Source organism: Megalobrama amblycephala, linkage group LG2, assembly GCF_018812025.1.
Source record: "Megalobrama amblycephala isolate DHTTF-2021 linkage group LG2, ASM1881202v1, whole genome shotgun sequence".
Lineage (NCBI taxonomy): Eukaryota > Metazoa > Chordata > Actinopteri > Cypriniformes > Xenocyprididae > Megalobrama > Megalobrama amblycephala.
Window position 1 is genome coordinate 7,346,814 of NC_063045.1, and position 21,972 is coordinate 7,368,785.

The following is a 21,972-nucleotide window of genomic DNA, read 5'->3' on the forward strand; positions in this document are numbered from 1 at the left end:
CCCCACGCAAAATTCCCAAATGGATTTCGCCAGCAAACACAGTACAACAGTAAATGTGACCAAAACTTTACTGTCCACATTTACTTTCAACAGTCATTTTAGATAATTTCGTAATTTCTGTCGTTGACGCTAACTTCAATATATCCTGTTCGTTATAGTTTAAACTTTGCAGTTTTAAGATATAGTCAATTACTCATTATATCATCAGAGAAAGTAATTTTACCATCGTTTGGCTGATCAGCATCCCCAGTGTTTCCAGTAACTTTTCATGTTATGTTTATGATGGATGGATGTGAATGAATGGACTTTCTAGAGCTTCATACTTGTTGGTCCCATTCACTGCCATTATAAAGCTCGGATGCATCAGGATATTTTTTTTCATAGTTTTTTCATTTTTCATTTACACTGCGTTCCAAATTATTATGCAAGTGACATATCAGTAAGATTTCAGTAGAATAAACATTCAGATTTTAGTTTTTCTAAGAAAATGTTTGTTTATTTATTTATCCATGTCTCTCTATATAACTGGTATCAATCTCAGACAAAATAATTTGCCAGGTCTGGAAACCCTACTTATGCTGTGTTCACACCAAACGCGAATAGAGCGTCTGGCGCGAATGATTTCAATGTTAAGTCAATGTAAAGACGCGTTTACGCGCGTCTGGAGGTCTCGCGGCGCGAATGAGGCGTTTAGCGCGGCGCGGAAGACGCGAATTCGCTTCATTCGCGCGTCTAGTTCGCGCGAATGACGCGAATTGAGCGTTTCGCGCGATACGCGCGTTACGCGCGAATGGTGCTTTTTGTGCATTTAGCGTTTGACGCGAATTCGCGTCTGACGCCCGAGTTGAAAAATTTGAACTTTGGCGTAAATTCGCGCCGCGTTAACCAATCAGGAGCCTGCTTGCTGCTGTGGCGGCAGGCCCGCCCGGAGTCACTCATTCAAAATGGAGGAACGACTGATATTATCAGTGAGCAGTCACCCAGAGATTTATGACACAAGTTCATACTTCAGACAGGAATAAAAAGGACCTCGCTTGGAAGAGTGTCGGTGAGGAGATTGGGCTACCTGGTAAGTTGTAAATAACTTACACATTTCACTTTTGAGTCACGTACACGTTTATCGACCCACAGCCTTCCCGCGACGCTGACCTCTACGCCGCTGTTCTGCTCTCCAGAGCAAATACAAAGCGGTAGCTCTCTCGATGAACGCACGATCAACATCAGCCATCTTGCAAACAGACAACCGTCTTGTCTTGCCCCTCCCACAAGAAGCGAATTTCGCCTCGGACGCGGTAGACGCGAATTTGACGCTCTGTTCGCGTTTGGTGTGAACGCAGCATTAGAGGTTGTTCCACATTATTAAGCAAGTCACAGTTCTCATGCAATATGGGGAGGAAGAAAGATCTTTCTGAAGATGAAAAGCATGAAACGATGCAATGTTGTGCAAAAGGCATGAAAACAACTAATATTGTGTGAAACTGAATGGAGATTATCGAATTATCATAAGATTTGTGAGTGATTTAGAGCACAGCAGAACTCGGTCAGATAAAGGCTTATTAATGAAAGTTCCTGTCAAAAAAATTAATTGTATTAAAAGGGCAGCTATAAAAAAGCCAGTGTTGAGCAGCAAACAGGTATCTGAAGCTGCTGGTGTCTCTGGAGTCTCAAGAAGCTCTCCATGCAGGCTGGCAGTTGTGCGTAAAGATGCATTTTAGCCACCACTAACCAAACCTCACAAAGAGAAACATTTACAGTGGGTTTAGAAATACATGAAGACTTGTTTTTTAAATAGTTTTATTCACTGACTAATGCCGTACTACAATGGATGGTCTAAATGGATGGATTTCTGGATGGTTGGTGAATTGCCACCACGTTCCAACAAGACTGCGATGTCAGCAGGGTGCTGGCGGGTGATGATTTGGGCTGGAATACTGGGAAGTGAGATGTAAAGTCCCTTTAGGGTCTCTGAGGGTATTAAAATGACTTTTGCAAGATATGTGAAGTTCAAAACTGGCCATTTTAAGTTATGGTATAAAAAGGAGGATAGTGCCTTCTGAAATACAATGTACTATACACTATCCCATGCTGCAAAAAAACACCACAGCAATAAAACTTGAAAATGTATTTCTACACCCACTGTAAATGTTTCTCTTTGTGAGGTTTGGTTAGTGGTGTCTAAAATGCATCTTTACGCACAACTGCCAGCCTGCATGGAGAGCTTCTTGAGACTCCAGAGACACCAGCAGCTTCAAATACCTGTTTGCTGCTCAACATTTGTTTTATTATAGCTGCCCTTTTAATACAATGAATGTTTTTGACAGGAACTTTCATTAATAAGCCTTTATCTGACTGAGTTCTGCTGTGCTCTAAATCACTCACAAATCTTATGATAATTCGACAATCTCCATTCAGTTTCACACAATATTAGTTGTTTTCATGCCTTTTGCACAACACTGCACCATTTCATGCTTTTCATCTTCAGAAAGATCTTTCTTCCTCTCCATATTGCATGAGAACTGTGACTTGCTTAATAATGTGGAACAACCTCTAAGTAGGGTTTCCAGACCTGGCAAATTATTTTGTCTGAGATTGATACCAGTTATCTAAAAAGACATGGATAAATAAACAAACAAACATTTTCTTAGAAAAACTAAAATCTGAATGTTTATTGTACTGAAATCTTACTGATATGTCACTTGCATCATAATTTGGAATGCGGTGTAATTCAATGAAGCCTTTTGTCATCTATAAACTTTGTCTCTCTTAATGTAGTTTCTTTAAGATGTTTAGTACCTCAGTGGACAGAATAAAGCCACATCTTAAACACCAGAGTCAGTACACATAGTTAAATTGTATCTCACCATTGGTTAGCAGAATATGTTCTTCATCAGGTTGATCTGTATAAAAATAATCACTTAATTTAAAGAATGAAGTCGAAGTACATTCAAAGTCTCTTACAAAACTATATTTTGCACAATAAAGCTTGTATGTTTCTTTTGTGAAATCAGCGCTAGATAACACATACCCCCTTGATCTGCTTGTTTAGACATCTTGTGCTGATGGTAATAGTAAATACCACACAAAACAGCAGCCAGAGCCACAGCACAAACACAAACCAGCGCTATTTCACCTGCAGACAAACCTGGTGCTATAATGGAAAGAGATATATTAGTATTGCAACTGAATCACTGATATTGTATATCATTAATAAAGCACTATCAGAGAGTCTGAGACTAGAGGTACCTGCACATGTGTGACAGAGGTGAGTGATGTCCAGATGTTGAGTCTGGTTGCTGATGGGATTGTTCAGCACACAGCTGTAGGTGTTTTTATCCTGATATTCCACCTCCAGAGGTAGAGAGAGACTGATGCTGAGATCAGACACACTGATGCTGGACAATAAACTGTTTCCTTTGTACCAGGAGAGAGTCACATGACTCACATTCACAGCTGAACACACCAATGAACAATTCTGCTTTGATGATTTTTCTGATAACGAACAGTCTCTGATAATATCAGGAAGGATATCAAGAGGAGCTGGAATCATGAGAGAACAACATGTTTCACTCTACAATGGATTGATGCTGCAATGCAATGAAATCAAACCAAATGCATCCAGAGAACGACTCACCAGAGACAATAATGCTGAATTTCTTGGATGGGACCTCATTTCCACCAAAGGTTTGTAGTTCATAAACACCACTGTGTTCAGTTCTGGTGTTTGTGATGGTCAGAGATCCAGTCTTGTCCAGATGTAGTCTGTCTCTGAATTTCCCATCAAGAACATCATCATATAACGAGAACTTATTGGCCAATCTGTTGATTTGAGCTATACGAGTGCTGTCAGGTCCAAACGTCCACAGTATCAGATCAGCTTTCTGAATTTCAGTAACATTACAGTATAAAGTGACAGACTCTCCCTCCATCACTGACACTAACTTCACTTCACCTGTAACTCCAAACACACCTGAAGAAAAGAGAGAGTTTCTCAGACAGAGAACTCAGTTTTGTGTTCCACAGAAGAAATAAAGTAGAATCGATTGGAACATCAAGAGTGTGAGGAAATGATGAAAGAATACTCAGGTAATTTTGACCCAAAACTCATTTTTAAAAATTGAGTGTTCATCAGAGTGGTTCAAGACCCCAGGACTTTTGTTGCACTTGAACCACAAACACACACACACACAAATTTGACTGAATTTGAGGAATTTTGTGGTTGAAATTTAAAATGGTAACAAATCATTCCCTCACGGGTCAATTCGACACCCATAGGAAAGAATGGAATGCAAGGAATGCTGCAGGGCAAATGGAAAAAAATAAAAATTCTCAAAATTAAAACTAAAACTGCTAAAACTTTTTACCAAAAATATATTTTACAATGTCAACATTTGCCTCTGAATGCATACTGAATAGAACTGGAACAGCTTATTTGCTCCATCTAGTGGTAAGAGTCATGAAATATCAAAGCAAAGACACCCAATGTAAGATATTTCGAGCTGAATTAAAAGGGTTATGCATGAAATTGTGAGTTATTTTTAATTTAAGTAAAGAAAATTATAGGATGTGCTTAAATTGTTATTTATTTATTAATTATTGATAAAATCTAGTAATTTAAATGTAAATTAATAAAAAGCATGACTCACCAATGTTTTCTGTGCTGATATCTTATTCACTACTATTGCATTAATATATATATATTTCATATATATTAAAAAAAAAAAAAAAATGCACCTGTAATACAAGAATTTCTTTTACACCACCAAGACAAATTTTGACTTGGCCCCCCAAAACATCGACAGTATTAATATTTAAAGTTTGCACAGTGAAAGCCCATGTGGACAAAAAAGTACATTTCAATAATATACTTAAAGTGCTTAAAAAACATCTAAGTGTATTCAACTGTGCTATTTTGAGACACCATGAAATATGAGCTTAAATGTGTATTTAATATACTATCTCTGTATTTTACAAATACATTTAGTTACCACTTGTAGTAGCTACACTAAGGGTTCAAATGTACTATATGTAGTATCTAAATACATTTTTAAAATACAGAGATAGTATATTAAAAGCACATTTTAGTTCATATTTCATGGTGTCTCAAAATAGCACAGTTGAGTACACTTATATGTTCTTAACATTATCTTAAGAAGTACTAAAGAAGAATTTTTAGTATATTAAGTACAAAATTAGTGCACGAAAATTGAGCACTTTCAGTAGGCATTATTGAAATGTACTTTTTTTTCACCTGGGAGTATCCATTTAAATCTACTCACCGTCCACGAGTAACCCGGCGAAAATGAAAACAAACAGCATATTTCTGTGCATGTGAGTAAAAAACAAGTGAAAAATTGTCTGTTGCAGTTTTTAAAGTTTTCCGTCGAGTCTCAGTTCGTTTGATGTCACAGAGCTGTTTCTAAACGAGCTGACAGCGACGATTAACGTCATTATTCCACTTTTCTAAGTGAGTTTATTATATTTAACCGACTTCAGATCAATAGATTTATACGAGTTTACACGAGTGAAAAAATAATTTGTGACTCTTCTTAATCATTATTAAATCCGCGTTTCATAAAAATGAGGACGCAAATCCATTGGGATAAATGGATCAGATGAATTCCCCGCACCGGAAGTAGTTGACAACGCCAACTATCAAACAACGTTTTGACATTTGACTCAGTGATTGGGTGTGTTAGAAAGGGAAGCGCCAGCAATAAGTCACAGTTCAAAGTCAAACTAATGTTTTTTATGTCTTCAGAAATGCAGGTTAATAATTATAACGTACTCTGCATAAAGTGAACATGAGTAATTCTACTGCAAATTAAACAAGGATGCAAATTAAATAGATATTATACTTACCAGCTAAGACAGTTAATAAGACAGCACTTGACACACATCATTACTTAAAATGCGTGTTTTTATTAATATTAAAATGTTATAAAAATAAATCCATGTTTTGTTTTTAATGCGACTAAAAATGCAGCTTCTCTTTACCATTATAAAACTGTAATCAAACCCACAATCCCAACATACTGATTGTCCACTAGAGGACAGAAAACATCCAAACACTATGTTCTTCTGTTCATTAAAGAGATAGTTCACCCAAAAATGAAAATCCTGTCATTTACTCACCCTCAAGTTGTTATAAAACCGTATGAATTTGAAACAACATTAGAGTGAGTAAATGATGACAGAATTTTTAATTTTGGGGTGAACTATCTCTTTAACACTGTTCAAAACCGTAACTAACAATACAATGTAACAGACATGAAATATACATAATGAATATCTGCATAGCAGACAAGATCACTGTTAATGGTAATACATTTCATCAACTTTAAAAATAACCAAAAAACATGTTAGTGTAAAGTTAAAACAAACCCTTTCCCGTTATACCTTTCACAGGTATGAAGCATTCATTTCAAACGCATTTACCAGAGTGATCGATTTAAAGGCTTGTAAAAGCGCACAGGGATAATGTCACTATAGACACGTGCTTTCAGTGATCTGTCCGTTCTTCAACAGTGAGTTTGTCTCCTCTGATGCATCCTCTCTGCTTTCTGAGGAATCTGTAAGATAGTGTCAAAATGTGTCAAACATCTACATCTAGTGACCGTAACTCAAATATATGCCTAAAATATACAAATACAGAACAAAAACAGTGCAAAAGAGACAATTTAAACAATTTTTAATTTATCATTGCATCTTTTAAATGTTTAGCTCATATTTGGCAATTGATTCTGCCATTCTTTTTTTCTGAAATATGATCTTTTCACTTGCTATTAAATATTGATATGATTAATGAAGCTTTAAGAAATTGTCATCTCCTGCACTAGATGACAATGCGATAATGCAATATGGGAACTGTTTGCCAAATTTAGCCAATAAATCCAGTAAAATGTATGAATTGTTCAATCTTTATTACACTGACAGATTTGAGCTACTCACCTTGGACAAGAAATGTCTTGGAGATCATATTTTGTCCATTTCTGGTGATATTTAGTTTGTAAACTCCAAAGTCTGTAGGTTTGATGTCACTGATTGTGAGATATCCAGTGTTTTGATCCAGGTGTATTCTGTCTCTAAAACTCTCATCATGATTGTAACAACCGCTATTGTTCAGTTCATTCAGTCTGGCAATGACAACAAACGGATTTGTGTCATCTGCGCCTGATTTTCCAAACCTCCAGTGTAGCACATCAAAACCTTGTATTTCAGTGACGCCGGTGTTTAGAGTGACGGACTCTCCCACCGTCACCGACACCGTCTTCAGTTCAACTTTCTCCAGAATGACCTCATCAGCTGAACAAACTGGAATGGAGATAGAGATTAGAAATTGTAATGATGTTTGATGACAGAATAGACTCAGTAACTATATCTTACCATTATTCCGCTCAGTGTTTGTCCAGGACTTCGGCCTGTTTAAACAAAAGGTAAGAAAAGATTGTTGTTTATATATATTTTTGCTCACCAGCTTCTGTGACTAGTGTTTTTCCAAAGTTACCAGCCACTCAGCATTTTGACTAGCCACAGTTTTGACATTGATACCATATGGAAAAACTGCCATACAGATATTTTTAGTATTATCTCATAATTTGGCAGCAGGTTTATTAGGCTGCTGTCACTTTAAGACCTGATGCACGGATCCATTATACTGTTACACATGCGCTTTCTTTCTCAACTGTTTACATTCACTTAAAACATAACTGACTGTGTTTACGTGGATACTCACCAAGACCGGCATTTTGATATTATTTTGTGTGTATTTGACTGTTAAAGCACAATAAGAAATGAAAAAGAACTCAATTTAGTACTGAGAGGCGGCTTTATGTGACACACTTTGGTTGTGAGCACAAAATCTGCAGGAACAAGTAAAATTATGTGCAATCCCACGTCAAAATGCAAGCCCTGTAACAATATTAATCCAGAGCAAATGAAATGAGTGAGTGAGGGGAGGAGGGTTTGTGTGTCGACTCGCTGTCGGAGAGATGAGAGAGAGAAAGAGCAGCTGGTATCGTGCATCTCTTCTGCAGAAAATGAGTACTGGAAGCATTTCAAATATTTCAGCAACTCTCTAACTAGTTTTAGCATGTTATTAAATATGACGATATTAATGTATTTGTTCTTGGCAGACTAGATCTGCTATGCTGCTGCTGTTGCAAAGCAAGTATGGACTTGCTACTGCTAATAGATATCTTGAAGGCAGATGGAGCTGCAGGTGGAGGATTTCAGAGGAACTCTGATAGGGTGCTGCAGGGGTGCTTCTCAATTCTCAAATCGATGATTCCTCATTTCCCCGCTCCTCTGTCCCCCAGCCCATGACACAGATACCGATTGACTTCAGCCATCGTGAAGGACATCTCAATTCTCTAACTACACCACGAGGAATGAGGAGCGAGGAAGCTTCCTGTGGAGTCATGAGTGAGGATACACAGGTGTATCATTCTAGGGCTGCACGATATATCGCATGAGATTGTCACGCGCATTTCGTCAGTAAAGCCGGTTCCCTGATTGCCGCTAAATCGTCATCACCTGCTTTCAAATGGAGCGGCATTTAATAGACAGAGCCGTAGATCACTGAAAAGCCACGCAATATCGCGTTCATATCGCAGATGAATCGCCTTCGATAATGAACGCGATATTGCGTGGCTTTTCAGCGATCTACGGCTCTGTCTATCATTCCCTCGCATCCTAAGGGGGTTAGAGCTAAGATGCAAGGAAAGGAAACGAGGATACACAAATAAGAAGGACACAAATAAGAAATGAGAAGCACCCCAGGACATTATTTTGAATGAATCTTTAATATGACTGGGGAGCAACAAGTTGTTTCAGAGAGTGATTCATTTTGATTTTTCGAACCTATAGGTTCTGTACTCGAAATGATTAGTTCACGTCGAGTCTTCGGGTTCGTGTCTGAGTCGTTCGTTCATCCCGTGACAGCCCCGCTACCGACTGCAGAGCTTTAGCCTACGGGACTGTCACGGGATGAATGAATGACTCAAACCCGAAGACTCGAGAAATGAACTAATCAATTCTGTATCCGGTACAGACGGACTGCATAGCTCAGCTATGGGGATGTGACGTGGCAAAAGAATGAGAGACTCAAATCGGGAGGTGAGGTAAACTAACAGCATAGCCTGATGACCCAGCTAAGCAATTAATTAATCATTTATGTTACTTGGCCTTGGTTGTATCATTTTTTCCCGATTCTATTTATTTATATTTTTTTCTTATTCTAAAAACGTTATGTAAGTAGATGTGTTGTGGAATTTGACCATTAACATGTAACATTTTAATTATATTATGCTGAAATGACTTGAATAAAGATTTGTTCATTTTGATGAACGAGATTCAAAGATCCGAGGTAGTAAATGATCCGAACTTCCCACTACTATACCCTAAAGCAGTTGTTCCCAACCACATTCCTGAAATATTATTGATATTTTGCATGTCTCCTTTTGTCTGACACACCCATTTCAGGTCTTGGAGTCTCTACTAATGAGCTGGTGATCTGAATCAGGTGTGTTTGGTCAAGGAGACGTGTTGGTGGCTCCAGGAACGTGGTTGGGAACTTGCCCTAAAGCAGTGGTTCTCAAACCAGCCCTGAAGTACCAGCAGCCCTGCACGTTTTGTATGTCTCCCTCATTAGTAGAGACTGGGTGTGTCAGATATAGAGAGAAATGTTCAGGGCTGCTGCTCCACCAGGACACGTTTGAGAACCACTGCTGTAGATCAAACACTGAACCAGACTATTTAAAGACCCCCTGAAATCAAAATTTAAGGTTTTTTAGCTTTTAGTATGCATATTTTAGCCTTAAGGTTATGAATAAGCTGGTGTGCTCCAAAACAATGACAAAATTTGCATTTAGGAGATATCTCTAGAATCTGAAATCCCGCCCCCTCCCACACTATAAACAAACGGTTTAAACTTGCGGCTAAAATCGGACATTTGTTCACACATTTACTACTTTCTATATAGTGAATGGCACATAGTGCACTAGACAGAGGATAGGGAATGATTAAGACAGTGTAAATATACACGATTGAAGTCCGTTTTTTGCTTTAGTGTCACGTGAACCGCCGCAGGACGCACAGTCTGCTCCGGTCCAGAGACACGAGAGCACAGAGTGAATCATATGTGTGAGTCGGCACAGACCACAAAACATTCGGACACATTTGAATTCCACAAACAATGCTATATTTAAAGCAATATGGAGGAGAAACAGTTAGAGATTATGAGGAAAATTGGGTTTTACGAGCTCAACGGCTCTGGCCAAGCTGTGATCTAGGCGAAACGCTACTGGCTATTTTGGAAAGGGGGAGGGGCTTCTAGATGCCTGTTTCATTGGAAATTACGTCAACGCAGTGAATAAAAGCTCTGCGTTTTAAGGCACTTCAGTGGACCTTTAAATGTTGAGCAAGCAATCTCACTGGCTGCAGTAATGCCATGTAGTAATGGTGTGATATTGCTTGCAGACTGAATGTAAAGGACCAAACAGGCTGCGACCTCTAGATTTTCATGACTGAATGAACTTTCTTTTTCTCAATAAATCTCACATTTTCTATTTCATAACTGTAGATCATACTTACCCATTTGATTTGTATTTCTGCATTTCCTGTGGATAGTGAACATCCCAATAGCAGCAACGACTAGGACAATTAATCCAACAAAGCCACAGATCAGCACCATATGACTGAATGGTAAACCACTTTCTGTTAGGATCGTCGACTCATCCACTAAAACACAATAGATCAGAAAGAGTTAACATGCAAAACTTGTGAGTATATCCAATAACTGAGATCTGAAATGGTGCAGATTTCAAAAAATATTGACGTTGTAATTATGGGAAACCTAAGAACTGGAAATATATTTGATATGTACTAATAATGTACAGCAGAACAAATCATCACTGCCGTACCTGAACATGTGTGACAGAGGTGAGTGATGTCCAGATGTTGAGTCTGGTTGCTGATGGGATTGTTCAGCACACAGCTGTAGGTGTTTTTATCCTGATATTCCACCTCCAGAGGTAGAGAGAGACTGATGCTGAGATCAGACGCACTGATGCTGGACAATAAACTGTTTCCTTTGTACCAGGAGAGAGTCACATGACCCACATTCACAGCTGAACACACCAATGAACATGATGATGATGATGATGAGGAACAGTCTCTGCTGATGACAGGAACAGGCAGACGAGCTGAAAATATGAGAGAAAACACAGACAACAATCATTTACATTGTCAGATTGTGTGATTTTGACTCCTAAATTCTTGTCTTGTCGTGAACAATAAACATGTCAGACTACATGTTACTTCCAGGCCAATTATCATTTGCCATTTTTAATGATGTGCATGATGAGAAGGTGGAACTAATGAATGACTTCCAGAAACAAGAGCGTAAACAAACAATGACGTTTGAAGTGTCGTTTGAAAAAATCCATATTTAACACATTATGAAGTAAAATATCTACCACCTTCTGTACTTAACTAAGGAAGAAAACGTAACTGGCATCGCGTAGCGTAAGCTTTTTGAACTGCGACAGTTTTACACCTTCTTCGTAACTTGAATACAGAAGGCAGTTAAGGCTAGATATTTTACTTCATAACTTGTTAAATATGAATTTTTTTTAACACAAACACATCACTTCACTTCAGAAGGACCCCTGCAGCCGTGTGGAGTACGTCTATAATGGATCATGGACTTTCTAGAGCTTCAAACTCTTTGGTCCAGTTCACTGTCATTATAAAGCTCGGATGCATCAGGAGATTTATTAATATAACTCTGATTGTGTTCATCAGAAAGAAGAAAGTCATATACACCTAGGATGGCTTGAGGGAGAGTAAAGCTTGGGGAAATTTTTAATTTGAAAGTCAACTAATCCTTTAACATCGTATACTCAAATGCCAAACATTTACACTATCCTATCTCTTTGGGTTGCTTGCCTTAAATTACATATACCAGGCTGTGACTCGGGTCTCATTTTACCCTATACAATAGAAACCAGATACTGCAGGTTCAGCTTGCATTTAGTTTAATTGAATGATGGGCTCGGTAGAAAAGTTACCATGGTAACTTAAATTTCTCAGTAGACAGTTTTGCTGCTGACTGACATACAGTATGTCTAGGAACAATTCTTCAATGCAATGAAGTCAAACCGAATGCAAACTCTTTTTTAACTACTTACCAGAAACAACAATACTGAATTTTTTGGGTGGGACCTCTTTTCCGCCAAAGATCTGTAGTTCATAAAGTCCAGCATGTTCAGCTCTGATGTTTGTGATGGTCAGAGATCCGGTCTGATCGTCCAGCTTCAGTCTGTCTCTGAATCTCCCATCAAGAACATCATCATATATCGAGACCTTATTGATCATTTTGTTGATTTGAGCTATACGATTGCTGTCAGGTCCAAACGTCCACAGTATCAGATCAACCCTCTGTGTTTCAATAAGACCAGCATCTAGAGTGACTGAATCTCCCTCCGTCACTGATACTGACTTCACTGCATCTTCAGCACCAGACACACCTGAAGAACAAACAAACAGTTTCTCAAATGGAGATCATTTCTGTCTAAACAATTTCAAACGGGTCATTTTCTGGAGCTTGCTGCCTTCATCTCCATTTGCTCTTATTGTATTAAAAAGAACAAGATGGTTGTTCTGCTGACATTACCAAGGACATTTGGGTAAGAAAATCATGACAAAATTTTCATTCATTTTGTGAACTATTCCTTTAAGTTTTATTTCTCCAATGATTCTTTAGCTTGTTGTTCTTTACATGTTTCTGTATACGTGTTTTCAAGTAATAATAAAGGTTTAAAGAAACAATAATAATGGTTATGCCAACATCAGCATTTTAATTAGACTTGCCTGGGGATAACTGAACCACCTAGACATTTTTAATAATAATTAGTTAAATTAAGTAAAGTATATATCTCTCAATAATCAAAACATTTTAAAATTGCAAATTTATACGCTTGAACCCCAAACAAAAAACGACGTCACTAAATGAAAGCGAAAGTCTCTCGTTGTTTTTAAATTCTGTACTCACCTTTCCATAGTAAGAAGCAGATAGATAAAACACAGATCATTATGCTGATGTAAATCAAGATCAAAATGTCATTTAAAATACAGATGTAGTGCAGTAGGTCATCGGTTGTTCTCGGAGTGTTTATCTTCAGGTAGCGCTCCGATTAAACGCGCCGCACGAACGGACAGCGACGACTGACATTATTTACTATCGAATATTATTAGCCTATATCTAACAACAACAGAGAGACTTTAATTATATTCTTAATCATTTCTGGTAAATCTGTAAATCTGCGTTGCGAGGAAAAGTTGGGAAGTAGAGTTAAATGTCAGGAAGTTCCTCAGAAGGATGTTTGCTCACGTGACCACCTGTGGTGAGGTTTTGAAATGACGCAGTGATTCTCGCTTAAAAAAAACTTTAGCTATTCTTAGTTTACGAGACTTCTCTCTCGTCCGAGTTAATGCGTGTAATCACGTGAATTTAAACTACCAGTTTCAATTCACTGCTTCAAGTGTTGCTCTGTCACATACAAACTGACAAACACAATGCATGATGTCGCTTTATTCAGGTGGATTGTTCTCAGTCCATAGTGGCTGGCAAATTAAAATTGACTCCAAATCAAACTGACATGTTCTTATTTTAAAAAAAAGTGTCATTTTGTTGATGTATATTAAAAACATGATTTCAAATTAGCCTACATGACAAAATTTGTAATCAGGAATATAGTCTCTTAGATTAGCTACACATTTTTGGTAACATAATCCGACTACTTTTGGATTACATTTAGATTACTTTTGTGTTAACCCTTATTTGATGTCTGATAATATTATTTTGAACAGATACAAAGAAAAAATATATTCCAAAAAATATATTCTATTCACCAACAAGAGCCTCAACAGATTATTTTTAAAGTCCAATATATGGACAGGTAATACTTCAAAACACTAACACTAATGTACCAGTAACACTGAGTAAAACAAAATCTTATGATTTTAAAACATATTTACTTAAAATTAAGTAAATTTAGAAATAAGCAACATTACAAAAACAAATATTGAAAAATATGAAATTCACAGCAATATCCCTGCTACATCAAATATTTCATCTAAAAACACTTGAAGTGCATATGACAGTATCAATGAAGAACATCAAACAATAGCAACATTGCAAACATGAATTTAGAAATGTTTTTGCAAACATGAATTTTGAATATTTACTTAAAATTAAGTAAATTTAGAAAAAGCAACATTACAAAAGCAAATATTGAAAAACATGAAATTCACAGCAATATCCCTGCTACATCAAATATTTAATCTAAAAACATATATGACAGTGCATATGACAGTATCAATAAAAAACATCAAACAATAGCAACATTGCAAACATGAATTTTGAAAAAAATAGCAATAACATTTCTAGGTCAAATATTCATCAAACTTTTTAAGTGCATAGTAACAATGAAGAAATTTATCAACTCTACTTCTGTCATCATTAGTGAATTTTGTCATAAAAAAAGTAGAAATATGTTTCATGTTTTGTGGAATTCAAATGTGGATGATATTCCAGTGTGTCCTCTTGCATTATAAAGGAGCGGTTTGTCTCCTCTGGGTTCGCTCTCTTTTCTTTTGAAGCTGTTAGAAAACAAAGAAGCAGAGAAGCTATAAACAGGAAAACTGTTTGACATGATGTTCCCATTAATCTAATCAATCATTATGTGTCTCTTCATTTCAATAAAGATCCACAAAGATAGTTTCTTCTTCGCATTCACTTGCCATAAATAATAGTTTATCAGTTAAAGACTTCAGTAAGATAATTATCACTTTGAAGGACTCGACCTACTCACATGAGCAACAACATTGAACGTCTTTGAGACCTTCTTTCCATCGCTGGTGATTTGTAGTTTATAATATCCATAGTGTTCAGGAGTAACTTTTGTGATGGTGAGAGATCCAGTTTTGTGGTCCAGTTTCAAACAGTCTTTGAATCTTCCTTCATTATATAAGTATTCCTTATCATTGGTTTTATCCCATTTAGTGATGACAACAAATTCAGTGGAATTGTATCCTTTGGAACAAGCGAACTTCCAGCGTATCTGCTCATTTTCCTGGATTTCACTGACAACAGTGCGTAGAGTGAAAGGTTGTCCTACCATCGCTAATAAGGACTTGATTTCATCTTTTTCAACAATTGAACCTGGAGAACAAACAAAAGGAGTTTCTCAGATGGGGAACAAACACTGTTGTGCACATGAGATGTTGTCCAGCAAACCTTGAGACTTCCTTGAATCGTGCCAGTAAAGTCAGATATTCATCATAGGCCAATGATTGTACCCTAGATTATATCTTAGAAACCGTTTGACAAAACTTAATTCTTTTGATACATTTTTGTCTTAAGGTTCTCTAGATTACATCACTTACAGCATATCAAAATCCCTGCAAATTGGACCAACAGCCTTAAAAAAAAAGTTGTAAAATAGCAGTCAACGTCATTGCAAAGAAATTCAACATATCCTAGGGAAAGAGGTTTCCCAGATAGCAAGCAATGAAATAATGTTAAATCAACGTTAATGTGTCAACGTTAACCACATTGAATCGAAATCACTTTTGCGCCCACAATTAATGTTGAAAAAATGTTGAAATTTCAACAAAAAATCAATGGTAATGGCATTGAATCAATGTTACAATGTGATGTTGGTTCAACATCATGCTTGAACTCTCAGAAAATGAAACACAACTACAACTGACTTAAAGCCACACAGCCTGAAGATAAAAGAAGACAATAAATCTCTCAAGATCTCAGCAGAAGCTCTTTTTGAGAATTAACAGAGGTTTAGATGTTGATGTTTTATTGAAAATGTTTGGTCACCATTTTGGTGATCAGTGTTTCCTTTGGTTGGGCAGTTTGACTCTCGGCTTTCTGTGTGAGTTTGTGCTCTTTGTAACAACAAAACACATCATTTGTTGAAAAGAAAACCAGAAACAATGATGATCAGATTATATATTTTTAGCCTCATTATCATTTTCTGAGAGTTCAAGCATGATGTTGAACCAACGTCACATTGTAACATTGATTCAATGCCATTCCCATTGATTTTTTTGTTGAAATTTCAACGTTTTTCAACATTAATACAACATCGTGTGTCATACATCGCGTCAGGGGTTACTCTTGAAACCGTAATGTCACAAACCTGTCGTTCAGTCACGTTGGTGAATGATGTCACGCAGGTGGTGGAGTAATAACTTCTTTAAATAAATCCATTTGAGATCGAATTAATGCTAGATTTTTTGCTCTAAATTACGGACATGGCATTAGAGGACTAATTCTCATTTTCCTGTTATTTTGCTTTATTTCCAGATTACATCAAATGCTTGTTCTAGAGCACGTACGCACATATGCACTCTTCAAAAACAGTGCTTTAAATCTCTTGACAAACTAAAATATATAAATGACATTTGTATATATTTGAAATAAAAGATATACATTGTACTTAATGTCAGCTTGCTTATTTTGCTTAAGATAAGGATTTATTAAGTCCACATGTCATAAAAACAAGAAACTATGCTTCTAACTACAGATCGAGAGCTGTCGTTCCAACCACACAAGTTTGCGATGCAGTTTGCGAATGTTCGTTTGAACTATGGTTTCGCGAAACACCAAATTATTGAACTATGTAAGTAATGATGGAACTTGCAATGTTAGTTGGCTAACGATGCTTTTGGGAAACGCACCCCTGGTCAAAACATTTTTATTTATTTATTATTGTTTGCTGTTTGATCTAAATAAAATTTGGTTGGCAAAATTTCGGAGCAACACTAATGACCTAAAACTTACCATTAGCTGGATTAACAGTACATTCTTCTCCATTCGGCTGGCCTGTATAAAGACAATCAGTTAATTTTCGGTTGGCAAAATTTCAGAGCATCACTAGTTGAATTTATTCTTACCATTAGCTGGACTAACAATAAGTTCTATTCCAACAGGTTGGCCTGTATAAAGACAATCACTTAAAGAATGAAATAGAAGTAAATTCAACTTTTTAATAAATTTTTGTTAAATTAGCTGTATGTAACACGCACCCCCTTGATCTGCTTGTTTAGACATCTTGCGTTGATGGTAATAGTAAAAAACCCCACAAAAAACCACAGCCACAGTCAGAGCCAAAGCCAGAGCAGAAACACAAACCAGCGTCATATAACCTGTAAACAAACCTGGTGGTATGATGTAAAAAGAGACAAAGTATTAATATTGTAACAGGATCTGAAAACATCTCTGTGAATAAATGGACCACTGCCGTACCTGAACATGTGTGACAGAGGTGAGTGATGTCCAGATGTTGAGTCTGGTTGCTGATGGGATTGTTCAGCACACAGCTGTAGGTGTTTTTATCCTGATATTCCACCTCCAGAGGTAGAGAGAGACTGATGCTGAGATCAGACACACTGATGCTGGACAATAAACTGTTTCCTTTGTACCAGGAGAGAGTCACATGACTCACATTCACAGCTGAACACACCAGTGAACATGATGATGATGATGAAGAACATTGTGAAGAGTTTCTGCTGATGACAGGAACAGGCAGACGAGCTGAAAACATGAGAGAATATTATAAAAATATAAACACAGATTTAAATGTCAAACAACACTTTGATGCATCAGTTTGATATGTTCACAATATAAATGTGGCAAATACAAAATAGCTCAATACTGCAATGCAAATGTTACACAACTACAGAATGACTCACCAGAAACAATAACATTGTATTTCTTGGGCGGGACGTCTTTTCCACCAATGATCTGTAAAAATGCATAAGCTCCAGAGTGTTCGGTTCTGGTGTTTGTGATGGTCAGAGATCCAGTTTGACTGTCCATTCGCAGCCTGTTTCTGAATCTCTGATTAAGATCATCATAATATGAGATCTTACTAATCTGTCTGTTGATTTGAGCTATACGAGTTCTTGCGGGTCCAAATGTCCACAGTGACAGATCGGCTTTTTGTAATTCAGTAACGTCAGTTTGTAGAGTAACAGAGTCTCCCTCCATCACTGATAATGTCTTCACTGTATCATCTCCAAACACTCCTGAAGAAACAAACAGAGTTTCTTAAAATCAGAAATAAACTGAACATTTCATCATGGACTTTGCTGTTTTCTATTCTATTCACGCTTCATTTATTGGAAAGCTCTGTGTGGATTTTGTGTCGAACATCCTCTTTTTGAGTTGGAGTGAGTGTGAGTAAATTAATTAAATTTTCATTTTTGAGTGAACGTTTCCTTTAAGTGCAATAATCAGTTCCTCTAATCCCCTTCAGGTCAACGACCGAGTTTCAAGTCCAACAAGACATGTTATGAGAACAGGAACAACAAAATAGTGAATAAAAATGAAGTCAGATTTTGGGTAAAGTTAAACTGAATTCTGAATAACGTTAATGCAACAGTGACATCAGCACAGAAATTAATTCATAGACACATTCAACACAAAACATGCATTGTTCTTATAGCTTTGAGATCTTTGTGTTTTTGTTGGTTGCATGCATTCTGAATGAACCTACAACTACAAACACTTTAATCTGGGCGTTTTTTTTCTCCAGACTACACCTGATACATTTTTTTTAATTCATAGTTCCAAAAACATATCTAAATGAACATTAATTCGGCAATATAAAACATAAAAATCATCAATTCTTATAGTCTATATATCGTTAAAGTTTGTTAAGTAAAAACCGTCTCGAAAACTTAAAAATCTTTTGAAATGAAAATCTACTCACCATCATCCACGAGAAACGGGACGAAAAATAAAACAAACATACTCATATTTCTGTACATCATGTAGCTACAATGATGTACAGAAATCTATTGTCCATTATAGATATTAAACTCCGTTCGACGTCCTAAATTAACTAAATCACAACCTGACAGCGAGGAATATAGTTAACAGAGAGTTTGAATCAGTGTGACTTCTTCATTTTAACGCTCTGTACATTGACGTAAAGGAAATAGGGAAGTAATTCATTAGAATTTCCCGAAATTTTTTTAACTTTTCAGAAAGCCCCACACCGGAAGGAGCTCCTCCAACTCCAACTAATATTTGGGTTTTAGATAGTTAATTGACGCTATAAAATCTAACGTCATGATTGACAGCTGTGGCTTCATTTTTGTATAGTGGACTGTAGTGGAGACCCGTCCATCTGTTTTTGGTCCAATACGATGTGACAGGATGAAGTTTTAGCATTTGACATAGATAGAACAGTTCAATTTAACACAGTTAAATTCATAACACGAGATAATTATTATTATTACTATTATTGTTATTATTAAACAGTTATATATAAAAGAGTATATTTCATGGTTGAGGCTGAAATTGAATTTTTCAGACCAATACTGCATCTTCTCATTCATTCACATAATCCAACTGTAACAGTACAACTTTTAACATAGATTGTCCACTAGATGGCAGAATACGCTTCTGATGCATTTTCTCCATTTTCTGAGGAATAAAAAAATAATTGTTTGAAACATTAAGCTCTTATGTGGTTGATTATTTTGTTTCTCTACAATGATATGATTTTTCTTCTCTTGCAAACCAAATCTGACCTTTTCACAAGCCATTCGTTACTGATAATGAAGCATAAATCACAAACACTGTATTGCATTGCTGTCGCCTACACTAGATTATTAAATAATGTTTATTTTTAATGCATTATTGAAATATTCAGCCAATCAATCCAGTAAAACCGTCATTTTAGAAGATCTAACTTGTTCACACTGTGAATGGATCTTTATTATACTGACAGATTTAAACTACTCACTTTGGACAATAAATGTCTCTGTTGATGACCAAAAACGGATTTGTGTGATCTCTGCCTGTTTCTCCAAACCTCCACTGCAGCACATCAAAACTTTGTATTTCAGTGACGCCGGTGTTTAGAGTGACGGACTCTCCCACCATCACCGACACCGTCTTCATTACGTCTGTCTTATCTTCACCTGGACAGCATACAGGAACACAGACAGAGATTAAACACTCAGTATGTCTGATATAGCTGATGGAAATTTGGCACGCTTTTTATTAACTTTTTCAAAGAAATTATTATAATTTCTGTATCATTGGAAAGTTAAAACACTTCCCATAAATCAACTTAAAATTTTTGCAATACAACTTGGTTAGATATGGCTTTGATTTCATAGCAATGGAGTCCAAATTATTTTGTAAAAAAAAGTTATTATTGTCTCTTGGTTTAAAAGAAAAAAACATGCGAAGAACAGCTGTATTCATTTCTTTCATGATTTATCACATACATTTGCTATAAAGTTTATACAAAGTAAGTTACAGATAGTAAAACAAGTATTACTTTGAAGGACTCAACTTACTCACATAGGCAACAACGCTGAACGTCTTTGAGATATTCTGTCCGTCGCTGGTGATTTGTAGTTTATAATGTCCATAATGTTTAGGTGTGATGTTAGAGATGGTGAGAGATCCAGTTTTGTGGTCCAGTTTCAAACAGTCTTTGAATCTTTCTTCATTATATAAGTATTCCTCATTGTTCGTTTTATCCCACTTAGCGATGACAACAAATTCAGCACAATTGCGTTCTTCTGAATCAGCAAACTTCCAGCGTATCAGCTCGTTTTCCTGGATTTCAGTGACATCAGTGTATAGTGTGAGAGATTCTCCCTCAATCACGGACAATGACTTAATTTCATCTTTCTCACTGAACACACCTGAAGAACAAACAGGATCTGTCATGTAGCTGTGATCACTTGTACAAATAACAAGATATGCGGTCACATTAGTGAAATTTCAGCGTGGAAAAGTTCATTGTCAGTAGAGTTGCAATGATTGAATTGAAGCTCAGACAAAAGTCTCGTTCAAACCAAGCAACTTTTTGTCCTAATTTCAGTGATCAACTGAACAAGATGCAAAATTTGCGAGTGGAAATGTTTTGCCATGGATTTCGCCAGCAAACACAGTACAACAGTAAATGTGACCGAAACCTTACTGTCCACATTTACTTTCAGCAGTCATTTTAGATAATATCGTAATTTCAGTCATTGCCGCTAAATTCAAAATATCCTGCTGGTTATACTTTGCAGTTTTAAGATATAGTCAATTAGTCATTATAGCCCAATAATGATCATCAGAGAAAGTAATTTTACCGTCATTTGGCTGATCAGCATCCCCAGTGTTTCCAGTAACTTTTCATGTTATGTTTATGATGGATGGATGTGATGCACTTTCTAGAGCTTCATACTCATTGATCCAGTTCACTGCCATTATAAAGCTCGGATGTGTCAGGATATTTATTAATATAACTCTGATTGTGTTCATCAGAAAAAAGAAATTCATATACACCTAGGATGGCTTGAGGGTGAGTAATTTTTATTTGTACGCCTGCATTTTCATTTCAAGCTACGCCTTTGTTTTGAATAGGCTTCTAGCGACCTCTAGCGGACAAAATTCTTACATACTGCACCTTTAAGACCTTGTATGTGAAACCAGAGGCAAAATTTCTTCTTTTGTGTTCAGCAGAAGAAAGAAACTCAGATCGGAGAAAGAAAGACAGATCGGCTTTTTGTAATTCAGTAACGTCAGTTTGTAGAGTAACAGAGTCTCCCTCCATCACTGATAATGTCTTCACTGTATCATCACCAAACACTCCTGAAGAAACAAACAGAGAGAGATTCTTAAAATCAGAAATAAACTGAATATTTCATCATGGACTTTGCTTTTTTCTATTCTATTCTATTCACTCTTCATTTATGGAAAATATTGGTGTGGATTTTGTCTAACATCCTCTTTTTGAGTTGGAGCGACATGGGTGTTAGTAAATTATTAATTAAATGTTCATTTTTGAGTGAACATTCACTGTAAGTGAGATTATCTGTTTATTACCCAGCTAACAGAATTTAGTTATAAGAATGTTCTCCAAATATTCAGTGTTG

The 21,972-nt window shown here is 36.6% G+C and overlaps 2 protein-coding genes across 2 annotated transcripts; both read right to left on the bottom strand.

The window, feature by feature from the left end:
* Positions 1-5,899: 5,899 nt before the first annotated feature.
* LOC125262606 (SLAM family member 5-like) lies at positions 5,900-13,404 on the bottom strand. Its single transcript, XM_048181448.1, has 8 exons — positions 13,052-13,404; positions 12,189-12,527; positions 10,920-11,201; positions 10,591-10,737; positions 9,577-9,655; positions 7,384-7,418; positions 6,949-7,311; positions 5,900-6,569 (listed from the first exon to the last, which is right to left on the bottom strand). Exons 1-8 carry the CDS (start codon positions 13,089-13,091, stop codon positions 6,484-6,486), a joined length of 1,371 nt encoding a protein of 456 aa, XP_048037405.1. The 5' UTR covers positions 13,092-13,404; the 3' UTR covers positions 5,900-6,483.
* Positions 13,405-13,575: 171 nt separating this feature from the next.
* LOC125263358 (SLAM family member 5-like) lies at positions 13,576-19,020 on the bottom strand. The gene is made up of 8 exons (XM_048182373.1): positions 18,795-19,020; positions 17,773-18,108; positions 17,327-17,614; positions 17,107-17,238; positions 16,975-17,016; positions 16,862-16,903; positions 14,874-15,223; positions 13,576-14,661 (listed from the first exon to the last, which is right to left on the bottom strand). Exons 1-8 carry the CDS (start codon positions 18,853-18,855, stop codon positions 14,611-14,613), a joined length of 1,302 nt encoding a protein of 433 aa, XP_048038330.1. The 5' UTR covers positions 18,856-19,020; the 3' UTR covers positions 13,576-14,610.
* Positions 19,021-21,972: the final 2,952 nt, after the last annotated feature.